Genomic DNA, 20,962 nt, shown 5'->3' with positions numbered 1-20,962 from the left:
GGGATGAAACCTCCATAGTAACACCCAAGTCTAATTCCAGGAATGGCGAAGGGTGTTCAGTGAGTTTCCTATCTGCAGGTAAACACTGACTAGGAAGAGGGATGAGCTACTGCACCTTCAAATTCAGGCTGGAATCTCCAGAAGTACTGATGTATGTGCCCCTTATTTATATTTATTGGCCCATAATTTCTAAATCATGTCTTCTCTTTAGATCAAAGCTTAAAATAGAAGATATAAAAGAAGCAAACAAAACGCTTCAGGTTAGTAATGTTTGGGGTGGTAACCGACATCCAGAATGGATTCTTCCATTAATTTCAAATATTAGTTTTTCTGCCTTAAGCTCACAGCTTCCTTTTCAAATTGGAGCATAAACTGTAATATGCATATTGTCATTGTGCATTTGGATTCTATTCCAGGGTGTACAAAACATTTTCAATTTGAAATATGTTGTTCTGATGTTACCAGAAGTGTTCCTGTGCTGTGTTTCAAGCTCAGAATTATTTCCAGGAGAGTTGGAACACTTCCAGGTTAAGATGGGAACAGCCATTTCAAATTTAAAAAGTTTTTTTGCATACCTTTACTCTGGTCCTAGTTTTGTTTTTTAATTAATTTTTTAAAAATGATAATTCAGTACATTTCAGATGAGGATCAACAAATTCACACACAACTTTTGCAGTTGAATCCATTCACTTTCTCTGAACTGAAACTCTTATTTTACAAAGGACTACTTCTGCTGAAAGATTTCAGTTTGTGAATGGCTTATCCCAATTAATGTTGCCTTTTTATAAATCCTGAATGGCATGTAACTAAAAGAGTTTTGAACCTGCAGTGGTTCTGTTCAGATAGCATCTTTTCTCCTCACTAGGGTCTGGTCTGGCTGAAGGACAAAGAAGCTACTCACTGCAAATTATGTGAAAAAGAATTTTCTCTTTCCAAGAGGAAGGTGAGTTTACATTAAAAGTTGTCTTGTCTTTCATTAAGTAAAACTGATAAAAACCTGGAAATGTGTCAAGTGCCAGAAGATGTAAATGTGCACTAAATCTCATCAGTTGGTATGAATTAAAAAAAAAATATTTTCAGTCACCAGATGGACATTTTCACCAATCATTTGGCTCAAGTCAATTATTTTTCTCTGAAGATATACTGTAGAAAATAATTCTACAATAGCGAATTCTTATTTTTAAGAACAAACTTTGATCAGATATTAGAATATTTGTACAGCTGTTTTACTGATTCTGTAAGTAGCAGTCAATAAAATTGGGAGAATTTCTGTAATGATTTTCAAAATAAAATATCTTCAGGGGTGGGTACATCTATGTTTACCCACAAAAATAGGTACATAGGCTGGTAGAGACTTAAATTACCATTGGTTACATTGCTTAGTTCACAAATTATATTGGCATCAAAATCTTTTTCTTTTGATTTAGCATCATTGTAGAAACTGTGGTGAAATTTTCTGCAATGCCTGCTCTGACAACGAGCTGCCTTTGCCATCTTCACCAAAGCCTGTGCGCGTCTGTGATTCCTGTCATGCGCTGCTCATACAGAGGTGTTCTTCCAATGTGCCCTAAGTCATCTACAGAAAAGTTATAAAATGTTCACTATGAGGCTGAGTGCTGTTGTGTTGGCTACTTGTATATTCCTGCAACTCCGGCTTAATGCCATTAACTTGTCAAAATAATGGAAACCCTTGTTCCTAAGTCTTTGTGCCATTGTTCTTGCGATGCCAGAATCAAAGTCTTGTTTTGTGTGGTTGTGCTGAGGCAATGATTGAAATGCATCTGCTTTGCAAGTTACTGTATCATCCATCTGTAGGGATGGAGGCAGAAATGTTCTGCTTCTGTTTTATCATGCCAGTGGACTATTCCAGTATATAGTACAGAATTGTGCAACTTGACCTGGTAACTGAAAGCCTAAGCTGACAACAGGGAAGCCGAGAAGCTGAAACTGAAGAGGAGCGGGATAAAGTTACATGTCAAACTACACATACTTGTGTAGTTTGGTGTCCTCCCTGACCCTTCCCTCTGAAAAAGCTTTGTCGCTTCTGTATGGGCAAACTTAACTAGGCAAATTATAAACAAATGGCTCCAAATAATATAATTGTTCTGGTGGCAGAACTGGGTTATTTTCTTGTGTATTTGTGTGCAGTTCTTTCAAATACAAGTGGGCCTCTGATTCCAGCTTCTGCAGGTTTAAATTGAATAGGTAGGAGGTAGAGGATCTAATTTAGCAAAATGGAAGGCTTTGCCTCTCATGGGGAGATTCACGTTCTGGATCCACCTAGAACAGAGATCAGTCAGGGCTGAGAGGTTTCCTCTCGGAGGCTCAGATGAGAAAGGATAGGGAGAGAAGGGTATCTTGTGGGGCTAAACCTCTGGAATCAAATTCCATTGTGAACTTCCCCAAGTGGCTGAAATGCAGTAGTTACAACAGTTGAAAAATAACCCTTCATATTCCGAGGAAGGGTAGCAGGCACGCTTGAGGGATGACTCTTTCCTATACAGTAGTTGTCACAGACAAGTGATGCCACCTAACGAGATTGCCAGAGAAACAACTTTAGATGAGTTCTCCACATATTGTATACGATTGGTGGGGGTAGAGTGTGTAAAAAGAATGTATCTTAAAAATTGTCTTCAAGTACTTATTTTAGAAACAAGCCTAGTTGGACTTTTTATATAGTAGAGCTTTTATATGTATGCACAAGCTTGCACTTCTTTCCAATGTAAACTTATCTGAAATTATCTATAAAGGACATAGAAATGTACTTACAAACTGTAGCAGACTATCAAATGAACTTTTAACAGAGCAGGTTGGGATAGTACTGCTTGTGCCATTTTATTTACCTTGTAGGAGTAGTAAAAAAAAAGATTCCTTATTTAAGTCAACTTTTTTGAAAACTGCTATCTGATTAATAATTTTATCTGAAAAGTGGAGGATGTAGTAAGAAGGAACGGTAGTCTTGTTGCTCTGCTGATAGGTTGTTTCTAATAGACATTGCATCCAAGTACTGGAGATTTAAGATAAACGATCACCTTTTTTAAAAGAACGGCAGTTGTAAACAATGATCAGTTGCTAACTTTTTTATAGCATGACAGGAGATCCAGTAAATTACACTGTCCTTTGCTCTACCAAAAGTATTATCTGGTCCATTCCTATTGTGTAAATACTAAAGCACGGGAGACCTCTGGGTGATCTGTATGGCACCTGAAACTAGCTCCTACAGGACTGGCTGCTATTTAAAATACAGCTTAGATGAACTCTCAGTGTTAATAAGAAAGGAAAACTGTACAACAGGCCCAAGGCATTGCAAGTAATTATAACGAGCTACTGCCACACACCTCATTTTGATGATGATGATGCTATCTGTTCAGTTGTGTCTGATCCTCAGTGATTCTGTGGGCCAGCGCTCTCATTTTCCGATCTTTTACAGCTTCTTTCTGTTGTTTTATGCTCTGGTTGGTGTCAGCTTTGATGGTGTCTAGCCACCGTGTTTTTTGGTGGCCTCATTTCCTTTTACTACTGACCATTTCGAATATAACTGTCTTTTCCAGTGAGTCTGATCATACATGGCCAAAATGAGGCAGAATTTTGTGATTTTGCTGTCTTTCAAAAGAATTACACTTTTGCATTTGGTCACTTTTCTAATCCACTGCAAAAATGGAAGGCTACAGCCATTTGATACAATGCTCAGTAATGTGCTGAGCACACTTGAAAGCAGTTTTTAATGTGAAAACATCACCTATTCAAAAGTTGGAATGCATTTATTTTTCATTGGATTTTGAAATACTCAGTCTTCCATAACCTGGTGCCTTCCAGATGTGTTAAAAATGCGGAGTTGTAGAATCAGTACAAGACCCATGAAAGGCAAATATAACTATTGAGGTCAATAGAAGTTGGTGCAGTGATGCACTGTTCTGTAATTGTAATTAGTTTTCAGTATGTTTTAAGGGATAATACCTAAAGCATAGATAACCTGTTACAGATGTTAAGGGATAGTACAAGAAATAGTACAAGGGCAACTCCCTGTCTGTAAGAGCTGTCAGCAGTAGAACAGGCTACCACATGAAACAGTGAGTTCTCATTCATGAGAGGCTGGATGGTCAGCAGTGGCTGGGGAATTCTGGGAGTTGAAGTCCATACATCTTCAAGTTCCTGAGGTTCAGAAACCCTGCTTTGGTGGATTGTTCAGTGAGCAGAGACTTTTCTAAGGGGAAGAAGGTCTCTTCCAACTCAATAATTCTGAAATTCTTGTATCAAAATGTCAAAGTAAATCTTAACAACCATACAACTGATGTACTAATAGTTCATTACAAATTCATGAGTTATTAAATAACTGACATATTTTGTCATTTTTCACCCTTATCCCATATCATTTGTGAAATGATTGGTTTACTGATTAATCACTAGAGCTATGCGGTGGTTCAGATTCAATCCCCAAATGGTGCTTTGGAGCATGACACCTGTCTACAATTCTTTAAAGCATGTCCGTTCATGGGTTTGCAGGGCAACCACAACCCTGAGAAAAGACACAGAAATGCTAAATAATTGCAGACAGAATTGTTTGCACCTACAGAGGCTCTGAAGCATTTTGGAAACTAAATCCGAAAAGAGCAATTTTATTGGCTGTGTAATCAGCTCCTCTTCAGTTTCAGCTGTTAAATTAGGTCAAAACTCAAGACTGTCCAATCCTTGAAGAAATATGGGCTTGGAATCTTCATCAAAGTTTCATTATTCCTTTCTTATGTACAAACATTGTCTAAGAACAAGCTGCTAATTTCTGTGGTGGAAATGTGCCAAGTTTTTAAATTGACCTATGCATACTGTGAAGGTTTTTTTTTTAAAAAGCATAGCTTTAGGATTGACTATTATGGATTCTCAGTTCAATCACCTGAAAGATATCAAGCAACGCATTCTGGATCTAGGCTTACAGAGGGAAAGGAGCAGAATTTTTTACAGGTTGACATTAGCCTTTGGAACAGACCTTTATTTACTCCTAAGTATTTACACAACATTCTCACTGTCCTTCACAGGTGGTTTTAGGCTGTCCAGGCTTAATCCCATGCCAACAAGGCTTCTGGAAAGGAAGTATAGCAATCTTCCCTTCCCGGAACGAATTGCATGGAGGGTGTCATTGATTCAACATCACACATATTGTTGTGCCATACATGATGCTCTGAATTAATATCACCCTTCCTTGTAAATTGCTCCAAATATATCATGGAATGTGTTGTTCTGTTAGTTGGCAAATCCTTAGAAATCTCAAAAAAGGTAGCAAAATATTGTTCAGTCATGATTGCTTCAGGAAACTCTGGGTATAATTAAATTCTGATACTGTTCCACGTCAGAAGACAACTGTTTTTGTCTTTTAGCATTTTACTTTATTACATGTTTGGTGTTTGAAATTTTACATGGAATTTTGGTCTATGACCATAAATTTGATTAATTTAAAATACAAATGTTTGTAAACATTGGAAGAAAAATAAATATCCAACAATTTTCAGCATGCCCTGGTAATGCTCAAAAAGTCACTCACTTTGTTGATATGCACTTAGTATACATGGAATTGCCATGTAATAGGAGGTGATGCACACATATTTCCATTAAATCAAAAGTATTCAATTTTTTCCCAGTAAGTTGAGTTAATCTTGTAACCAGTATGCTGGTCCCATGTGACCAGGAGGTGCACAGCACTAATGTTTACAAAGGGTAGTTCATTAAGGAATGAGTGAGTTTTGTTATGAATCATGCTAATGCCACACCATGTTAGCAATTTTGGTGTAGGAAATAACAGGGTCTTCCATACACATATTGAATTCACCATTTAGCCCCACAAGGAACTTAACCTGAATGAGCGTTGAAGCTGATTCAACTGCACTAATCTTAGAATTCATTCTACATATTTAGAATGAAGAGTGAAACTGATGCCAGGATGATCCACCCCACCTGCACCTCTTGTGCCATAGACTTAATATATTGGTTAACAGAGGCTTACGTGATAAAGTCCTTGTTTTGATAGCCATGTCATTTGGCGTTTGATTGTATGATCCTGTTAATACACCCTATCATCTATGCGCTCCTTGTGCTATTAAATGCCTTGAACAGTGTCTACTTTGGGGTACATTTGGAAAAAAAGTTTTCAGAAAACAGAACAGGCATGACAGGACAACAGGGATAATCAAGGACTGAAAGGAAGCTTTAGAAGATGCCAAACGAGCTTTTCAAGTACCTGATGGAGTGTGACAAGCTGAGTCAAGACCTGTCTCTGTAATTCACAGGCAGATGCCAGTTGAATTTTACGGGTTTTTTTCTAACACCAAGTGATTCAACACTGGAACCTATTGCTAAGGGAGGCTCTTTACTAAGATTATTTTCTCGTTGTATTCAAGCAAAGGTATTTTAACTTGGATTTCTGCATAGAAGAGAGGATTAGATAAAATGGCTTAAAAAGCCTTTTAGTCATTGTTTGCTTTTCCTGTTTTTTAATTTTCTCTTTATTGTTGTACATTTTTACACCACAAACAGTTTTATCCAACACTATCCAGGAAAGACGACATAATATAATTTAGTTTTTTGGCAAAACCAGTGACGTTAATAAGGATGGTTTATAAGGAAAGGACTACAGTACTACAGTAGATAGCCTACCTGAAATTTTAATAGCATCTGTTACCAAACTTCCTCCTGGTTCATTTTATGGAAGACAGGCTGCATTGGGTAAAGCACACTGAAATCATGGATCTCGCTTTTGTTTTTCCTATTTCATCTGCTCTATAAAACCTTTCAGGATCCTAAGATTTGTAAACAGGAAATCTTCAGAATAAAAAATGGCTGGCTATTATGACACATGTGGCCCCTGTCTGTATAAACTTTTCTGAGAACAAAACTCATCTACAAATCAACACTTTTAGCTTTGGAATTACAGTATTAAATATAAACTTGTATCTTTTCCATTTTTCTGTGCCTCACGAAATTCTCATACTTACCTCTCTGTTGAGCATCAAGCCTTGATGCAAATATGCTCAACCAAAAAGAACCCCTCCTTATGGGACTAAATTACTTACGTTTTTGGTACAAACCTAGAAGGTGTTTCTCTTGTACAGACATTTTGTACGAATTAGAAAAGATTAAGATTTGCATTGTTTTGCCCCTCAGTTAGATAAATTGACACAACACATGTCCTAGAATGAAATCTATTTTGCTATCTCCCACAAGACATTTATTACATACATAACATTACTAGCAAAAACAGGCAACAAACTTTCAATTTATCACATTTGACAAATTATTCTGAAGAATTTGGAGGACAAGCAATTGAAACAAACAAAAAACCCTTGAATATTTAGTACCTTTTCTTCAATACACAGAAAATGCTTAAGTGTCTAAACAGTATTTCATCCAAACAATCTTACATGTTAAAAATGCAAAACAAGAGGACCACTTAATTTGTGTAGCTTATTAATCTGTCAGGCTTTCAGGTGGAAGTGTTGGCTGCCAGACAGGCCACAGAACCCTTACATAGGTGTCTTCAGCAACAGAAACGGCATCCCCAAGTCAATTCTGTTTTATTTTTAAGAAGTGTACGTTACTTCTCTATCAATGTTAATATAGTCCATTAATGTAATAGTTTTCTGTTTTTCTCCCATATCTTTTCCATATAGTATTCATTAACTCATCTCAAATTTTGATTGCCAAGAAAACAAGGTGAAGATTGAGACCATGTTTTCTACCAATACCTTATACTTTAAATGTTATGAGAATTCTGACATGCATATAGCTCAGACGACAATCAGGTTTTGGGTAGCAGTTGTGCATTAGGTCATTCCAGAACTTTAACTCATGGCCTTCATGTCCTGCACAGTTTTGAGACATTCTGCCATGGGAATTAGTCTTCACTGACAATTTATTAACTAAAAGAAACTACCTTACACTTGCTTTCATTCTGAACCTCAACAAATGTAACATAAACCTGATGGTTATTTTATTTCATAGGATGTAGAATCAATAATATGAACTTATAGTACTAATGAACCAAATTTCTTAAACAAAATCCTGGGATACGCAACTATCTTTAGGAGGAGCTAGTATAAAAACTATCAACATCAGTGGTTTGAATATAAAAAATTTATTTAAAGTCAGAGTATGCAACAAATAAAACCTACAGAAAACAGATTTCCCCATCACAATCTGATGCTTACCAAATAATGGGAAAACACATTCCTTCAGTCATTATAAAGTTTTCAATACAAAAGAAATTTAAGTTTTGTAAGAAAGCCTAGTAGACCAAGTACTGTTTCCTTCCAACACGCTTTGGAGACACAATGATACTCTTCAATACATTCCACGCCAGCCACCTCCTCCCATGTTGCCTTGCCCGTAATATCCACCACTATTTCCGCTGCCACGACCTACAAAATAACCGCAACACTTTTATTCCTGTAGTTAATATTGTTTAAAACTTATATCCCTCCATATAATTGACAATGAAGTCTTATCACCCTTATATATGCCTTTTGAGCATGGAAGCTATACTGCATTCTTAGTTCCTCATGCAACACAAAGTACTGGTGGAGAGTAAAACCAATACCATAATATTAAACAAAACAAAATAAAACAAAACCAAAAAAACACCTTACCATAGCCACCCAATCCATCAGGAGTACCATATCCTCCACTGTAACTGCTGCCCATTCCCATTCTTCCAACTGAACCATAACCACCTTGCTCTGGAAAAGAGCAGTTACCATTAGCCTGTAGAAATCATGTACAGATTTAATTTGAATTAAAAATCTGAAATTAAGCCTACCCATGCCATCTCTGCCATAGCCTCCCATTCCAGAACCACCTCCAGCAGTTGAATTCAGGAACAGCTCAATGTATCGATGCTCTTTAAAAGAAGAAAAAGTTTACTCCCACAAATGCAAGTATTACAATTATCCATACAAAACCAAGGGAAAATGTACAAAAGTTCAGACATATTTATTGTAACTTACGCATATGATTTTTATCTTTAGACATGGCAGCCACTGCATCTTCATGTGTCACAAATTCCACATCAGCCTCTCCAGTTGCTCTGCCATCTGCTCCAATGTCAATATGAACCCTTATAGGAGTCAGTGGTGAGAAAAACTAAAAGAAAGCAGTAAGTTAAAATTCCTCAAATTTAATCCACTATTTTTAAGCCTGTCATGTCCAATCTACAATTAGTTGTGAAAAATAAATCACACTTCTATCGTGCACATGCATTTTATGATACACTGCTTCTGATTTGCTGGTCTATTATTAGTTACTATCATGAAGTCCACTGGAATTGGGTGGCTAATAAATTAAAACAAACATACAAAAAATAAACTGTCTAGGAAAGCACCCAAAGCTTACTAGTTTTTCTAATTTGCACAGCCATTGCAGCAGCATATACAATTACTTCCTTAGTTGCTTTTTGTGTACAGAAAAATGTAAATAATGTGCTACTGCCTTAGGTAGAATATCCATAAACCATACACTGGAGTGATGTTGAAATATCAAGCAGAAATAACTGAGCTGATATGGATGAAGCATGTGGAGCCCAAATTCCTATGACTTCCCTTCTATTAACACTGCAGGCCCAGTGTAGCTCAATTATACTTCTGATGACTACATTTGGTTAATATGATACCAATAACATTTACACTTTCCCATTAACCTGCAGTTACTTTTAGTCAAAACATTTTTTCTTTTCAGCAACTTGTATCCTATTAGTATATTGAAGGCTACAATTAGCAGACCCCCCTCTCATCTTTTTCACTGATTTACTTACCTATTTTATACTGTTGCTACTATTCAACATCATTCCCAGTAAGCCACTATTTACCTTTTTAATTTATTAATTTATTTACCTATTTATGTTATGGCCACCCCCCCCCTTATAAACATCTCTTCATTTGAAGATTTCCAGTTCCATCAGCAAGAAAAATACATCAGCACAGAAGAATCACTCAACACAGAGATGTAATAGCTACATTTGTAGAGTTTCTATATTAAATTTGACTGAAGATGCCAGATGCCTATGTCAAGGTTTTCAACTTGATATAGATCACATGGCTGGCCAAAAGAAATTGAACAATAGCAACTATACTAAGTTCTTGTATTTGCTATAAGAAATTCTCTATCACACCTTTTTATTGTAACAATGGCTTTTTAAAATTTTGATTATCAGATTTACTAACCAGAGAAGAAAGGTAGGGGTATAAATCAAATAAATACTGGGGTTTCTTTTTCTTTTGTATTTGTTTTTTTCTCTTTGTTTAATTAAATAGTCTCCCCATCTCAAAGGGGATTCTAGCATAAAATGTGCAGTTCAATTATTTTCAAATATGACTAGTTTTCAAGTACTAAAAGTAACACATGAATTTAATAACTTTATGTGCTTTTTAAATTCTCCTCCCAAGATAGCCAAAAAAAAAAAAAAAAAAAATTTCTCTGGAACTTCTTAGTACTTTAACAGTTGCATCTGATTCCAGATGTGAAACTTTTCATCTCTGGGGAAAAAAATCCTAACATACTTGTTTCAGCTAGAAATATTTTCCACAATACTCACATTAGCAATATCATTTTCAGTTGCTCGAAAAGGCAAACCTCTCATGTGAACAAAATGGCCACCATGGAAGCCTGAGCTCGCATCTCCTGCTCCACCGTAGCCGTGGCCTCCCATTCCTAAAAACAAAACACGTCCATGAAGGCGCAACTGACTCTAGACGGAGGATATACACTGCACCTCCTCTAAAAAAGTGAAATACAGTTGCAACATCCTAAGTGCACCAATCAGTTCCTGTAATAACGATTTCGTCTAGCAGCACTGAGGCAGCACATACCATTTCTTCCACTCAGCTGATTATACACAGGACACTTCAAAGCAATACCCCTATTTCTAGCTGAGTTTGCTACAGGGAGGCAGCTCAAGAACATGGTAACATTTTTTTCCTTACCTCTCCCATCTCTCATTCTGTCATCATAGCCATCATTTCCATAGGCATAATTGTTATAGCCACCATACTCATCAAAGCCACCATATCCTGTGAGATTTAAGAGGGGGACAGACTGTGAAGAGTCTTTAAACATAAAAAAGGATGTTAACTTTGTGCATAGAATCAAATTGACTTGTTATGAAATACAATCATTTTTATATATGCATTTGAACAGGCTCAAAGACATGCAAACCAAGTTTCATTCATATTTAAAATCTCATTTCAGATGCCTCCCCATACCTTTTCAATCTCTAGTCACATGGCTGGCAGAAACAAAATAACAGATAGCTAGATTTCAGACTTGGTATGTATTATAATTACTGTCATTTCTGTATTTCTTGACAAAATGTCAGGAATGTGAAAATGACAAGAGCCTGTGGTCATTAGATACACATACCACCGTCATATCCACCACCTCCTCGACGCATTCTGTCATACATACTTCCACGCCCAGCTCCATAATAACCCCCTCTTCCTCCCATTGGTCTATCATATGGTCCAGGTCGCTGTCCCATCATTCTTCGTGGTGGATCATAGAAGCCTCGGATTTCACTCCTACTACTTTTGAAGATCTCAATATATCTGAGTAAAAAAAGATTTATAATGTACAAATGTAAGAATACAGATACATAATGCTTGGAAAAAATACAATGACAAACTGCACAAATGTTTGAATTTTAAATCTAGATATAGCATTGAAGAGAAGTGAACACTTTTTTTCCAGTGTCACTTAAACTTTAGGATTTAGGATATTAAATGCAAAAGCAAGCAGTTCTGTGATTTACTTTACTGACTAAAAATTCTAACTGCAAATTAAATACAGCAAATCTCTGAACCACACTCCCCCCTGCCCCAGTAAAAATTTCTTTGAAACAAATCTGGCTATTGTAGAACACCCTCCACAAAAATTGAAACAGCCCAATTTTAGCAAGCTATATAGTATTACCAATCCCCCTCCCACCACATCTATTTTACTCCCAGTTACTTAGGGTGATTTTTGTTAAAAAATAGCCAGTTGAATTATGTTCCCCAACCCCCCAACAGCAATTCTGACCCCCAACCCCCCAAAAAGATTTACCATCCCAAACTCTCCATCCCCACCTGTGCCCTATTCTTTCCTTGTGTTTCCCCAGAGCTTTTTCTGCTATCTCCTTTGAAGCAAACTGCACGAAGGCCTCCCCTGTGCTTCTCCCCTGGTAGTCCAGCGTCAATGTTATCCCATTTGGCACGATTTCCAACCCTTTAACCCAAGGACAAATAACCCCGTCAAGGGGAAGAGTGTTAAAGTCTGAAACATTCCCATCTGTAGAAAATACTTAAAGCAAATCTACACAAATGCAAGAAAATAGCTTAGCTTCCCCCCAACCCAAATACACAGGCTAAAGAGTTTTCATTTAGACATTGTATTACTGTCTCTTTGTTCAGACTACACAGCAACAGCTACATCACAAAAAACCCACCTATATTGCATGATGTAATAACTACATACTCCAAATTCTGACTCCTAATAGGATATCTAAATGTGTAAATTTTTATCCAATACTGCCAATGCAAACTCTTAACTTTTTAGTAGCGTTTTAACAAAGAATACCAACATTAGTAATCTAAATTTTAAAGACTGATTTCCCCCTCCCCCAAGAGAACTAATAAAATTTTAAGCTGTTTCAAATATCAATCTTGCAGACATAGAAACACTGAAAGTCACTTGACATTAACACTAGAGCTACCTTGAAAGAACTGAACGATCTCCTCCTTGCTGCAGCCAAATGGCAGACCACGCAATCGTACTGTTCCATCACTAGATGAATCATTTGGACCATTATGTTTCCCAGCCCAGTCCATTTTGCTGTTTAAAATCAAACACCATAAAAAACATAAACAGCAAATTTAGCATTTGAGAATGACGATTCACCCCCAACCCCTTCCTAAGTAGGACTGTATACATTAGAAACATCTTGAATGTTTTTAAAAGATGCAACAACTGCTCAGACACTGCTTAGAGTATAATGCTGTGATAATTTACAACTGCCATTGTCTTGAACTCATACAGAACTAGCATGACCTGCTCATGCAACCTGCCACATAGCTATTCTCAAGACCTCAACTGATAGGCATCTATCTATGAAGACAAATTCTACTGAAGTAAATACTTAGTACCTCCCTCTCACATTTGCCCAGCCATTTCAGTACACATATTCAATCACTGCAATGGGCACTATTTTTAAATTCATACTACTGCAGGCCAGTAGCAAATTGTTTCCTAAAAATGCATATGAACTAAATGCATGCTTCTCTCCTCAATCTGCATACAAATCTCATGGGTGTTCATTCCAATGCCAGCTACAAGAGCAAAGGCAGCAGTCCTACAGGGCTGAGGACTAGAATTCTGACAATTAAATAAATGGAAAGACAGTCAAACAACTAAGTTCTGGGGGCAGAGGTTGATAGGCACAGGATAAAATTAAGCTAACAGGAGAAGGGAAATGAATCTGAGTGTGTGCACAAGAGGCTGCATTATCCCAGCAACATAAAACACCAGCAAAATAGAAAAGCAAGCTTCATGTTTTTTTTTTTAATTAACTGAAATTGTAAAGTGCAGTGAAAAGTGTAATATTCAGTGGTCTATATGGGAGTGTATGTGTGCATGGTGTGTACACACAATGTAAAAACAGTACAAGTTGAAAGAGTCAGGAACTACATTTAATGATACAATGGCTAGCAAGTTCATAGTACAATTCACATACTTGCAGACATTTCTTCCACCACATTTAGAATAGCATCCTTCCACTTTAATCTTCCCCAAACTAGTGTCCCTCCAGATATTTTGGAATACAATTCCCAGAATAAAGCAACTATAAACAATACTGTCTTTACAATTTTATTTATAAAGTGTTGGTTGGTGGGGTAGAACAATTTACTTTGAGTTGAAGCTCCACCTACAGCTACAAGGAAAAACAGGTTTTTCTAACATTAAAGAAAAAATGTAATGGAAAAAATATTCTGCTCAGAATAGTTCATTCTTTCAATCCCTGCTTGTATCAGTCAGTCCTGTCTTTCCCCATGTTAAGGTGGGCTAGAGATATCAAAAGGAGAAATTAATCAAGGAATGACTCTCTCAGTACGCAAATCTGGGGAGGAGGATTTCAATAAATGAGGAAAAATGAGTTTGGTATGCAAGCACTTAAGACACTTCATAATATTGCCACTGAAGTGAACTTTTCTTGGGGAAAAAGTACCTCACTGTAATACACAGCGTAAGATGTAATGAAAATAAAAAAGCAAAAGTCGCAGTACAATACTCTTGCTACCTAAGGCTAAAACAAAGCAGATTTTGCAGATGGCCTACTTAAGTGCTGATTCCTTGGACTTTATTTACCCATAACGCTATTCCCCCAGGTTCTTGGAGCAGGGGCAAATTTGACCACATATCCTGGGCTCTCTTTGCATCTACCAAGTTCCACAGTACATCTGAATATTTTTAAAATTCCTTTAAAATCATCCATCCATCCATCCATCCAAGCACACTGCACTGGCTTTACTTTGAAGTTAACCAATAGAGCTTAAAGGGGATGGCAGTGAACAATCTCACCAGCTTGCCTTCTGAAACTAAAGTCTCTGTGACTGGCCATACCTTCTATAACCATCATTTTGAAGTAACATAAATGTCATATTCTCATGTATCTACCAAATCATAAAAGCTGGAGACTCCTGCCTCATGCTTAGTTTTACACAACAGAGGAAAGAGTCTTCTTAGAGATTTTCTCAGAGCTCGTTCAATCCAAAATTCCAGAAAAATTTTAAACACTGTGACCAATTTATAAAATAGGAATGGACAACTCCAGTCAGGGAAAATTTTGTAGATTTTCTCTGACTGGAGTTGTCCATTCCTATTTTATAAATTGGTCAGTGTTAATTAGGAAGACAGCAATTAGCATCAAAAGATACCTACCTTACCCTTATCAGTTTTACTGTTCTCTAGTGCAATGTCTTATGGACAAATTAGATGGCAGTTCTGCTTTCATTTCTGCTACTAAGGAAATTAGCAATGGACAAATTGCTTTTTACCAGAGATCTCACTACAAATGCCTCTTCAAGACTTCCTACAAAGGTCTTTCACCTTATTCTGTCACAAAAAGCTCCTATTTTGCATCTTTAATTCCTCCCCAAATGCCCAAAGGGGAAGTGGAAACAAGCTAAAAAAAATCCAATTTTATATCAACATGTCCTTGAAGCAGAAAAAAATACTAAATAAAGCACAGCCCCAGCTAGTAAAAAATTACCCAAACCTGGTTTAAAAACCCATTACCTGGTTTAGAAACCCATTTTCACCAAAGCTCTGTGGAGACCATGAGTAATAACAACAAAAAGTTTCTCCCAGCAGCCCATACAAGAAACAATTCCATCCATCCTAAGTCAACTCCATCACTTTTTTTGTTCTCAACATCCTCAAGGCCAATTTCTCTTAGTTCAATTAAAAGAAAGAGTGCTGGAAGTTTCCAGTTGTTCAACAAGAACTGAAGCTTCTCCACCACAGCCAAATAGATTCTAAACATATCCCTAAAGAAGTTGATGATCCAAGCGAAGTAGAACAGCCAGAGATGGTCAAAGAAGGGGGAGACTCAGAAGAGCAAATGCCACTGGGAATGCCAGAAGGAAAGTGTGGATCTCCATCTCAGTAAGTCTTCTGCAAGTGTAGTCATTATGCAGTGCACACTGGCACAGACAGTAATCCTGGTGAAAGTGCATATTATGATGGTACCATGCATGTAGTTATTCTAGAGGCTGCAGTCTCATTTTCTCTTCCTGAAAGTGAGCATCTTCAAGGCTTTCTGAACAAAAATAAAGCTTGTGTTTCAACACATATGCACAGTGATTCTTAGGCTGGGCTTTTTTCCAGGCAGATTACACAGTCAAAAGTAAATTCATATCCCAACTGAACCAACAAATTATTCACCAGGTTCTTTTCATAGCAGAAGACACAGATGTTTTCACTGCAACAGACTTCTACAGACTTCCTGTTTCTCAAGCCCGTCTCCCACTTCCATTACAATACAAAAAGAAAAATAGCTTGGAAGAAATAGTGATAATAGTTTTATACCAACTAGAGAATAGGATCTCTGGTAGAGCTATATCGTGGTTTGATATTATTTCACAATCAACATGGTTCCAGTTGACAACACAGAAGACAACAGAACATTCCTTATTTTCCTACTGCATAACATTAACAGAATCTTCAACTCTGCAAATGGAGGTTGAACACATTATTACTGGTTCTTAAAAGACCCTTCATCAGAACATACAGCCTTAATGGAACTTTTGAGTAAGGCAATGTATTCTGTATTCTTAGACCAGCTTCACAGCTTTCCAATATAATATCCTTGTTAATAAAAACATGTCTGCTGTTTATCAGAATAAGGAACCTAGATTCTTTTTACATGGCCCATATTAGATAGATGTAGACTTTATTTCTTTTAAAAGACTGTAATAAATAAAAAATATTTAAATGCACTTGATTGAAATTGTATAATAAAGAAGTAAACTACAAGAAGAATAGAATTTAACATGCATACTCCTCTGAAAGAGTTGCAAATATTTTTCAACAATAAAGATCTATTTCAGATCACCCAAAAGTAAACTGCTCTATTCCACCAACCAATAAAGAAAATCTGAAATCATTGTGAAGTTTCATTCTGGATGGTAGCAGAACACTTTACTCAAGTTCTGGGGATGGAATAATCACACTTGTTCTTCACAGTGTTTTTGACTAGTTCTTTTCATTACAATAAAACCACAAGTTATATAAAAACAATATGTACATACACTCCCATATTCCAATTAAGACATTTCTCAAAATTAATATAGAATAGCAGCATCAAATGTACTACACAAAATGAGTAGTTCCTTCTTTCCCGCTGCATAGCTTCAATTTCCTTGGGGTTAATACCCTTATTATATTTAATTAGCAATGTACATTTAGAACATGTTCAAAAACCCAATTGTTTCATAAAATTAATTAGCAATACAATGAACAAAATATAAATCAAAATGACTAGCAAGAACATGCTACTTGACAAATCTGAAATTAAGGTATTTTTTTACTACCCCACAACGCACATATGAATGTTACGCATGCTAAAATAAATACATTTACAATTTCCAGTTCTTTCATATTTTCCTTAATATAAAAAAATATTTATGAGAATTAGAACATCAGTTATATTCTATTTATGGGGAACAAACAACTTTTTTTCTGTTGAAGTCTGCAATTCCTCTGGAATAATCTGTTGGGAACAGTACAGTGGGGAGGGCTAAAACAAGCAATGGGTGGGCACCAGAGTAAAAAAAATAAAAAGATCTAGACACCCCTCCTGACCCCCCCCTTTTCTCTCCTAAGCCACAAAGTCTCCAAGGATATATAAACTCTTGCTCAGTAGATTTGAACTTAGCCTTTCTTTGCTATTAATGAATTAGTCTCAACTAAATAACACATGTAGCTGCAGTCAAAACCACATTTACACTAAATCTATACTCACTTACCTGGAAGTAAGCAACACTGAACTCAATGGAGATCACTTCTGTAAATGCACTTTACTATACTTTTCCTGTAATCAAATATTTAATTCATCTAATTTTGATCACTATAGATTTTTTTTTAGTTATTTGGACAGTATATATAATTAGTTTTACTTACCAAATGCCACCAGATTTTGATCTCTACTTTTATATCTACTAACTCAGTATGGTCCTTTATATATTTACCCAGAAAGAATTTCCATTTTGTTCAGTGGGGTTTATTCCCATGTTTAATATTATTTTAAATATCAAAGTTTCAATCCTAAAATGAAACTGATTTTATGCTTTCCTGTACTTCTTAAAAAAAACAAAACAAAAAAAATACAAAAATGAACTTCATCCTGAAATGAGCTGCTCTCTCACCAATTCCAATAACTAAACTTTCCAGTAACTCCTATTATTTTTCTCAAAAAGGTGTCTAGCCTCATTTTCAACAGCCACTTTAGCTACTGCATCCTAATATTGCCCAGATGGAAGGTTCTATAAACTTGTATAATGAGTTGTACTGATTTTATTTTAACCTGGAGATTATATAAAGTGAAGGAATTATCTGCAGAATCTTCCGGACCTGAAAACTGTAATTAGGCCATACAAGATTATATGTAAAAGAGAAGGATAAAAATGCTTATCTTTTATTGGCACAGGCTTTCTATTTTTAATGTTGGGACCCACCCCCAAGCCTCAGCCCTTCAGTAGATAATTTTGCATCCCAGCCAACAGTAACAGGTTATTTAAAACTGACTAAATGAACATAACATTTGCATGGTTAACTTTAACTGAAATATAACCATAATAAAATACACAACTGGAATCGCTTCTCTATATTGTCAAACTTATATCTAAAGTACAGTAGTTCTTAAGATGGCATTCTTGATATACTGATCAGAATGTTCTGAACTTCAGATTATAAATGTAAAGCACCGTAGATCCCTGCACATAACATTAAATTAAGGAATTATTAATTAAGGTAAATTAAACCTTCTCATTCTCTCACATATAATGTATGCAGAGCAGCTGCCTCACAGATCTAGTAGCATATTTGGTGTGTCTTTTACTAAATGACACTGTGCAAACAATGCAGAAAATATCACTTTGTAAAATACAGAGATTGCTGTTTAACAGATTGCCTTAGAACTACCCTAGTAAAAGCACATTAATTTTAGTCAGCTAAATCAACTATGAAAAACTATTATGTTTTTATTATTTTAATATGGTAAGCTGCCTAGAGCCAGGCAGCATATACTTGTAATAAATAAATAATAAGCCTATGGACATAGTAGTCCTGATTAGGCATTACCTTTTTGTGTTCAGTACAATATGCAAGTATTTCTACTTCAGCTGGGTTCCAGCTTGCTTGTAAGCAAAAGATGTCTGCTAGAAACAACCACACTTTTAAGTGAAAAGGCCCTAAGTCAGGAGACTGTCTCTTCACTTACATCACCATGTGATTAAAGGGAGAGATGATTCAAGTTCCTGACTTGTCGGAATGAACCGAGCTAAGGAGGTTCAGAGCTGCCATTTCTGAAATCTGTTAAAAACTTAATCAAAGCAGCTATCTATGCATTTCATGTGATACTGGTAGCGATTATGTTGCTTACTATTCTTTTCCTTATTCTTGATCTCAAGAAGTGGATTAAGCCCAGCAATGATCTTGTTGAGTGGCCATCTACAATCAACATCAGGGCCTTATATCTGATTAAGACCCAAAGCAGATAAGGCCCCACCAATCCCTGTCGCTGGTGAGCACAGAAATGTCACACGGCACAGACCAATGACCTTGCACTTCTTTTGAATCTTAATCTCAACTACTGTAACACCTTTATCACTGCCATCTGTCCTAATGATGCTTCATCGTAACTTTTCACGTCCAACATTCTGCACTATGGCTTTCTGATCAAGCCCTACCACCGACGGCATGTTTCCATTTCTCCAGTTCCAACTGACTCCAAGGCACCTTACTGCCGAGGAACTGAGCATGGGCTGTGATGCTTCGGGTTGCCAGAGAAACCAGCTTTTCCACCGCCCAAACTCTTCCAACATGCCTTGAACCTTCCGCTACGCTGAGCCTCAGCGCGCAGGCGCACGAGCCCTCCGGGAGGAGTGGCACCGGAGAGAAGGTCCTCGGCGGAGGAGGGTGATCCTCCGTCGACGCGGGGAGCCGGGCTGGGGTACAATGGCGGAGGCGCACGCTTCTTTTGTCACGCTCCGAGGACCCGCTTCGCCGTCTTCGTCCTTCCTCCGCTCGGGCTTGCCCTACTTAGAGCCGCTTCGGGTGGCGGCGGCCGCGGCCAGCACAAGGCACCGTGATACCGTTGGCAGGCGGAAGGACCCTTTCGCTCAGCGCCGATGCGTCGCGGCCGCCCCCCCCGGTGGCCGCCACGTTAAAAATGGCGGCCGAGAGCAAAAACCTGCCGAACGCTCCCCGCGCGCGTGCGCGCGGCGCCGTTTAACCATTTCTTTCTCCCCTCCCCCTCCCCCTCCCCCTCCCCCAGCCACCTGCCCGAGGAGTTCGCCCGTTTCTCTGGAGCGAGAAGGCGGGTCCGCCCACCTCGGCTCCCCTTTCCCCCGGCACACCGGCGACAAGGTTGCCCGGCCTCTTCCCGCCACCCACTCACCGGCAACACCTCACCCACTTCCCCAGGCGATCGGCCCAAGCGGCTGCGCGGAACTCCCCACAAAGAACAAGGAAGCGCTTAACCGACGGCCGACTAACAAGCTACGCAGCTGAGGCAGACAGGATGGCGTCGTAGGCGCGCGTATCGCGAGGACTCTCGTCGCCTAGCGGCGGGGATGGCGCATGCGCGGCGAGCTGGCGGACGAGAGGACGCTCCGCGCCGGAGAGGAATCTGTCGAGCTGAAGAGGACGTGGGCGCGCATGCGCAACATTGTCACCGCGGCGGCCGGAGGCGTTCGAGAGCCGGGTGGGAGTTTCCGTGGCGTTGCGGCGCCTCGGGAAGCTCGACTGAGCGACCGAGTGTGGAAGACAATTCCACCCATTAAGATGCTTCTCCCTGTGGCTCACGCAGTTAAAAAGCAAAGTTCTGTTAGGAAGCGCGTAGAACAGTATTTCTCAAGCCTGCAACTTTAAGATGTGTAGACTTCAACTCCCAGAATTCCCCAGCTAGCCGTGTTGGGTGAGGAATTCTGGGAGTTGAAGTCCACAGTTCTTAAAGTTGCCAAGTTTGAGAAACACTGGGATAGAATAAAAATACAGCAAATTGGATCTGGCGCTGGTTGCATCCTTCACGACAGCACATTGCCCGCCCCTCATGATTCCCAGCTGTGCTGGACTACAATTCCTATGTTCTGTAACAAATGAGTTCTCATATTCTGTAACAAATGCCACCAAGGTTCTGTAGGCTTCAAAAATTCAGACCACCACTAGAGGGGAG

At 38.1% G+C, this 20,962-nt stretch overlaps 2 protein-coding genes across 11 annotated transcripts in view; one reads left to right on the top strand and one right to left on the bottom strand.

The window, feature by feature from the left end:
* Nucleotides 1-4,844, top strand: part of RUFY2 (RUN and FYVE domain containing 2) — a 31,014-nt gene extending 26,170 nt beyond the window's left edge. For 3 of the 5 annotated variants that reach the window (XM_088144311.1, XM_088144312.1, XM_088144313.1), the window contains 3 exons: nt 212-260; nt 866-943; nt 1,428-4,844. In XM_088144311.1, the coding sequence (XP_088000437.1) occupies nt 212-260; nt 866-943; nt 1,428-1,571 (271 nt within the window). In that variant the 3' untranslated portion in view covers nt 1,572-4,844. Of the gene's footprint in view, nt 1-211; nt 261-865; nt 944-1,427 lie in introns of those variants that run through there. The other 2 variants (XR_015796712.1, XR_015796713.1) reach the window with 2 other exon arrangements.
* Nucleotides 4,845-5,337: 493 nt separating this feature from the next.
* Nucleotides 5,338-20,384, bottom strand: HNRNPH3 (heterogeneous nuclear ribonucleoprotein H3). Of its 6 annotated transcripts, none has more exons than XM_007423146.4 (10): nt 20,186-20,357; nt 12,725-12,843; nt 12,099-12,237; nt 11,395-11,579; nt 10,959-11,045; nt 10,571-10,686; nt 8,988-9,123; nt 8,801-8,881; nt 8,631-8,720; nt 5,338-8,402 (listed from the first exon to the last, which is right to left on the bottom strand). In XM_007423146.4, exons 2-10 carry the CDS (start codon nt 12,837-12,839, stop codon nt 8,326-8,328), a joined length of 1,026 nt encoding a protein of 341 aa, XP_007423208.1. In that variant the 5' UTR covers nt 12,840-12,843; nt 20,186-20,357; the 3' UTR covers nt 5,338-8,325. The 6 variants fall into 6 exon arrangements, with proteins under 6 accessions (XP_007423208.1, XP_025019121.1, XP_007423211.1 ...); XM_025163353.2 differs by having other exon boundaries at nt 20,200-20,356; XM_007423149.4 differs by having other exon boundaries at nt 11,440-11,579; nt 20,186-20,355.
* Nucleotides 20,385-20,962: the final 578 nt, after the last annotated feature.

This window comes from Python bivittatus, unplaced genomic scaffold, assembly GCF_059951505.1.
Source record: "Python bivittatus isolate LINGU-HERP-01145 unplaced genomic scaffold, Pbiv_v1 ctg000400_np1212, whole genome shotgun sequence".
NCBI lineage: Eukaryota > Metazoa > Chordata > Lepidosauria > Squamata > Pythonidae > Python > Python bivittatus.
Note: the sequence above shows the minus strand (reverse complement) of the source record. Positions and strands in the feature narration are given on the sequence as shown.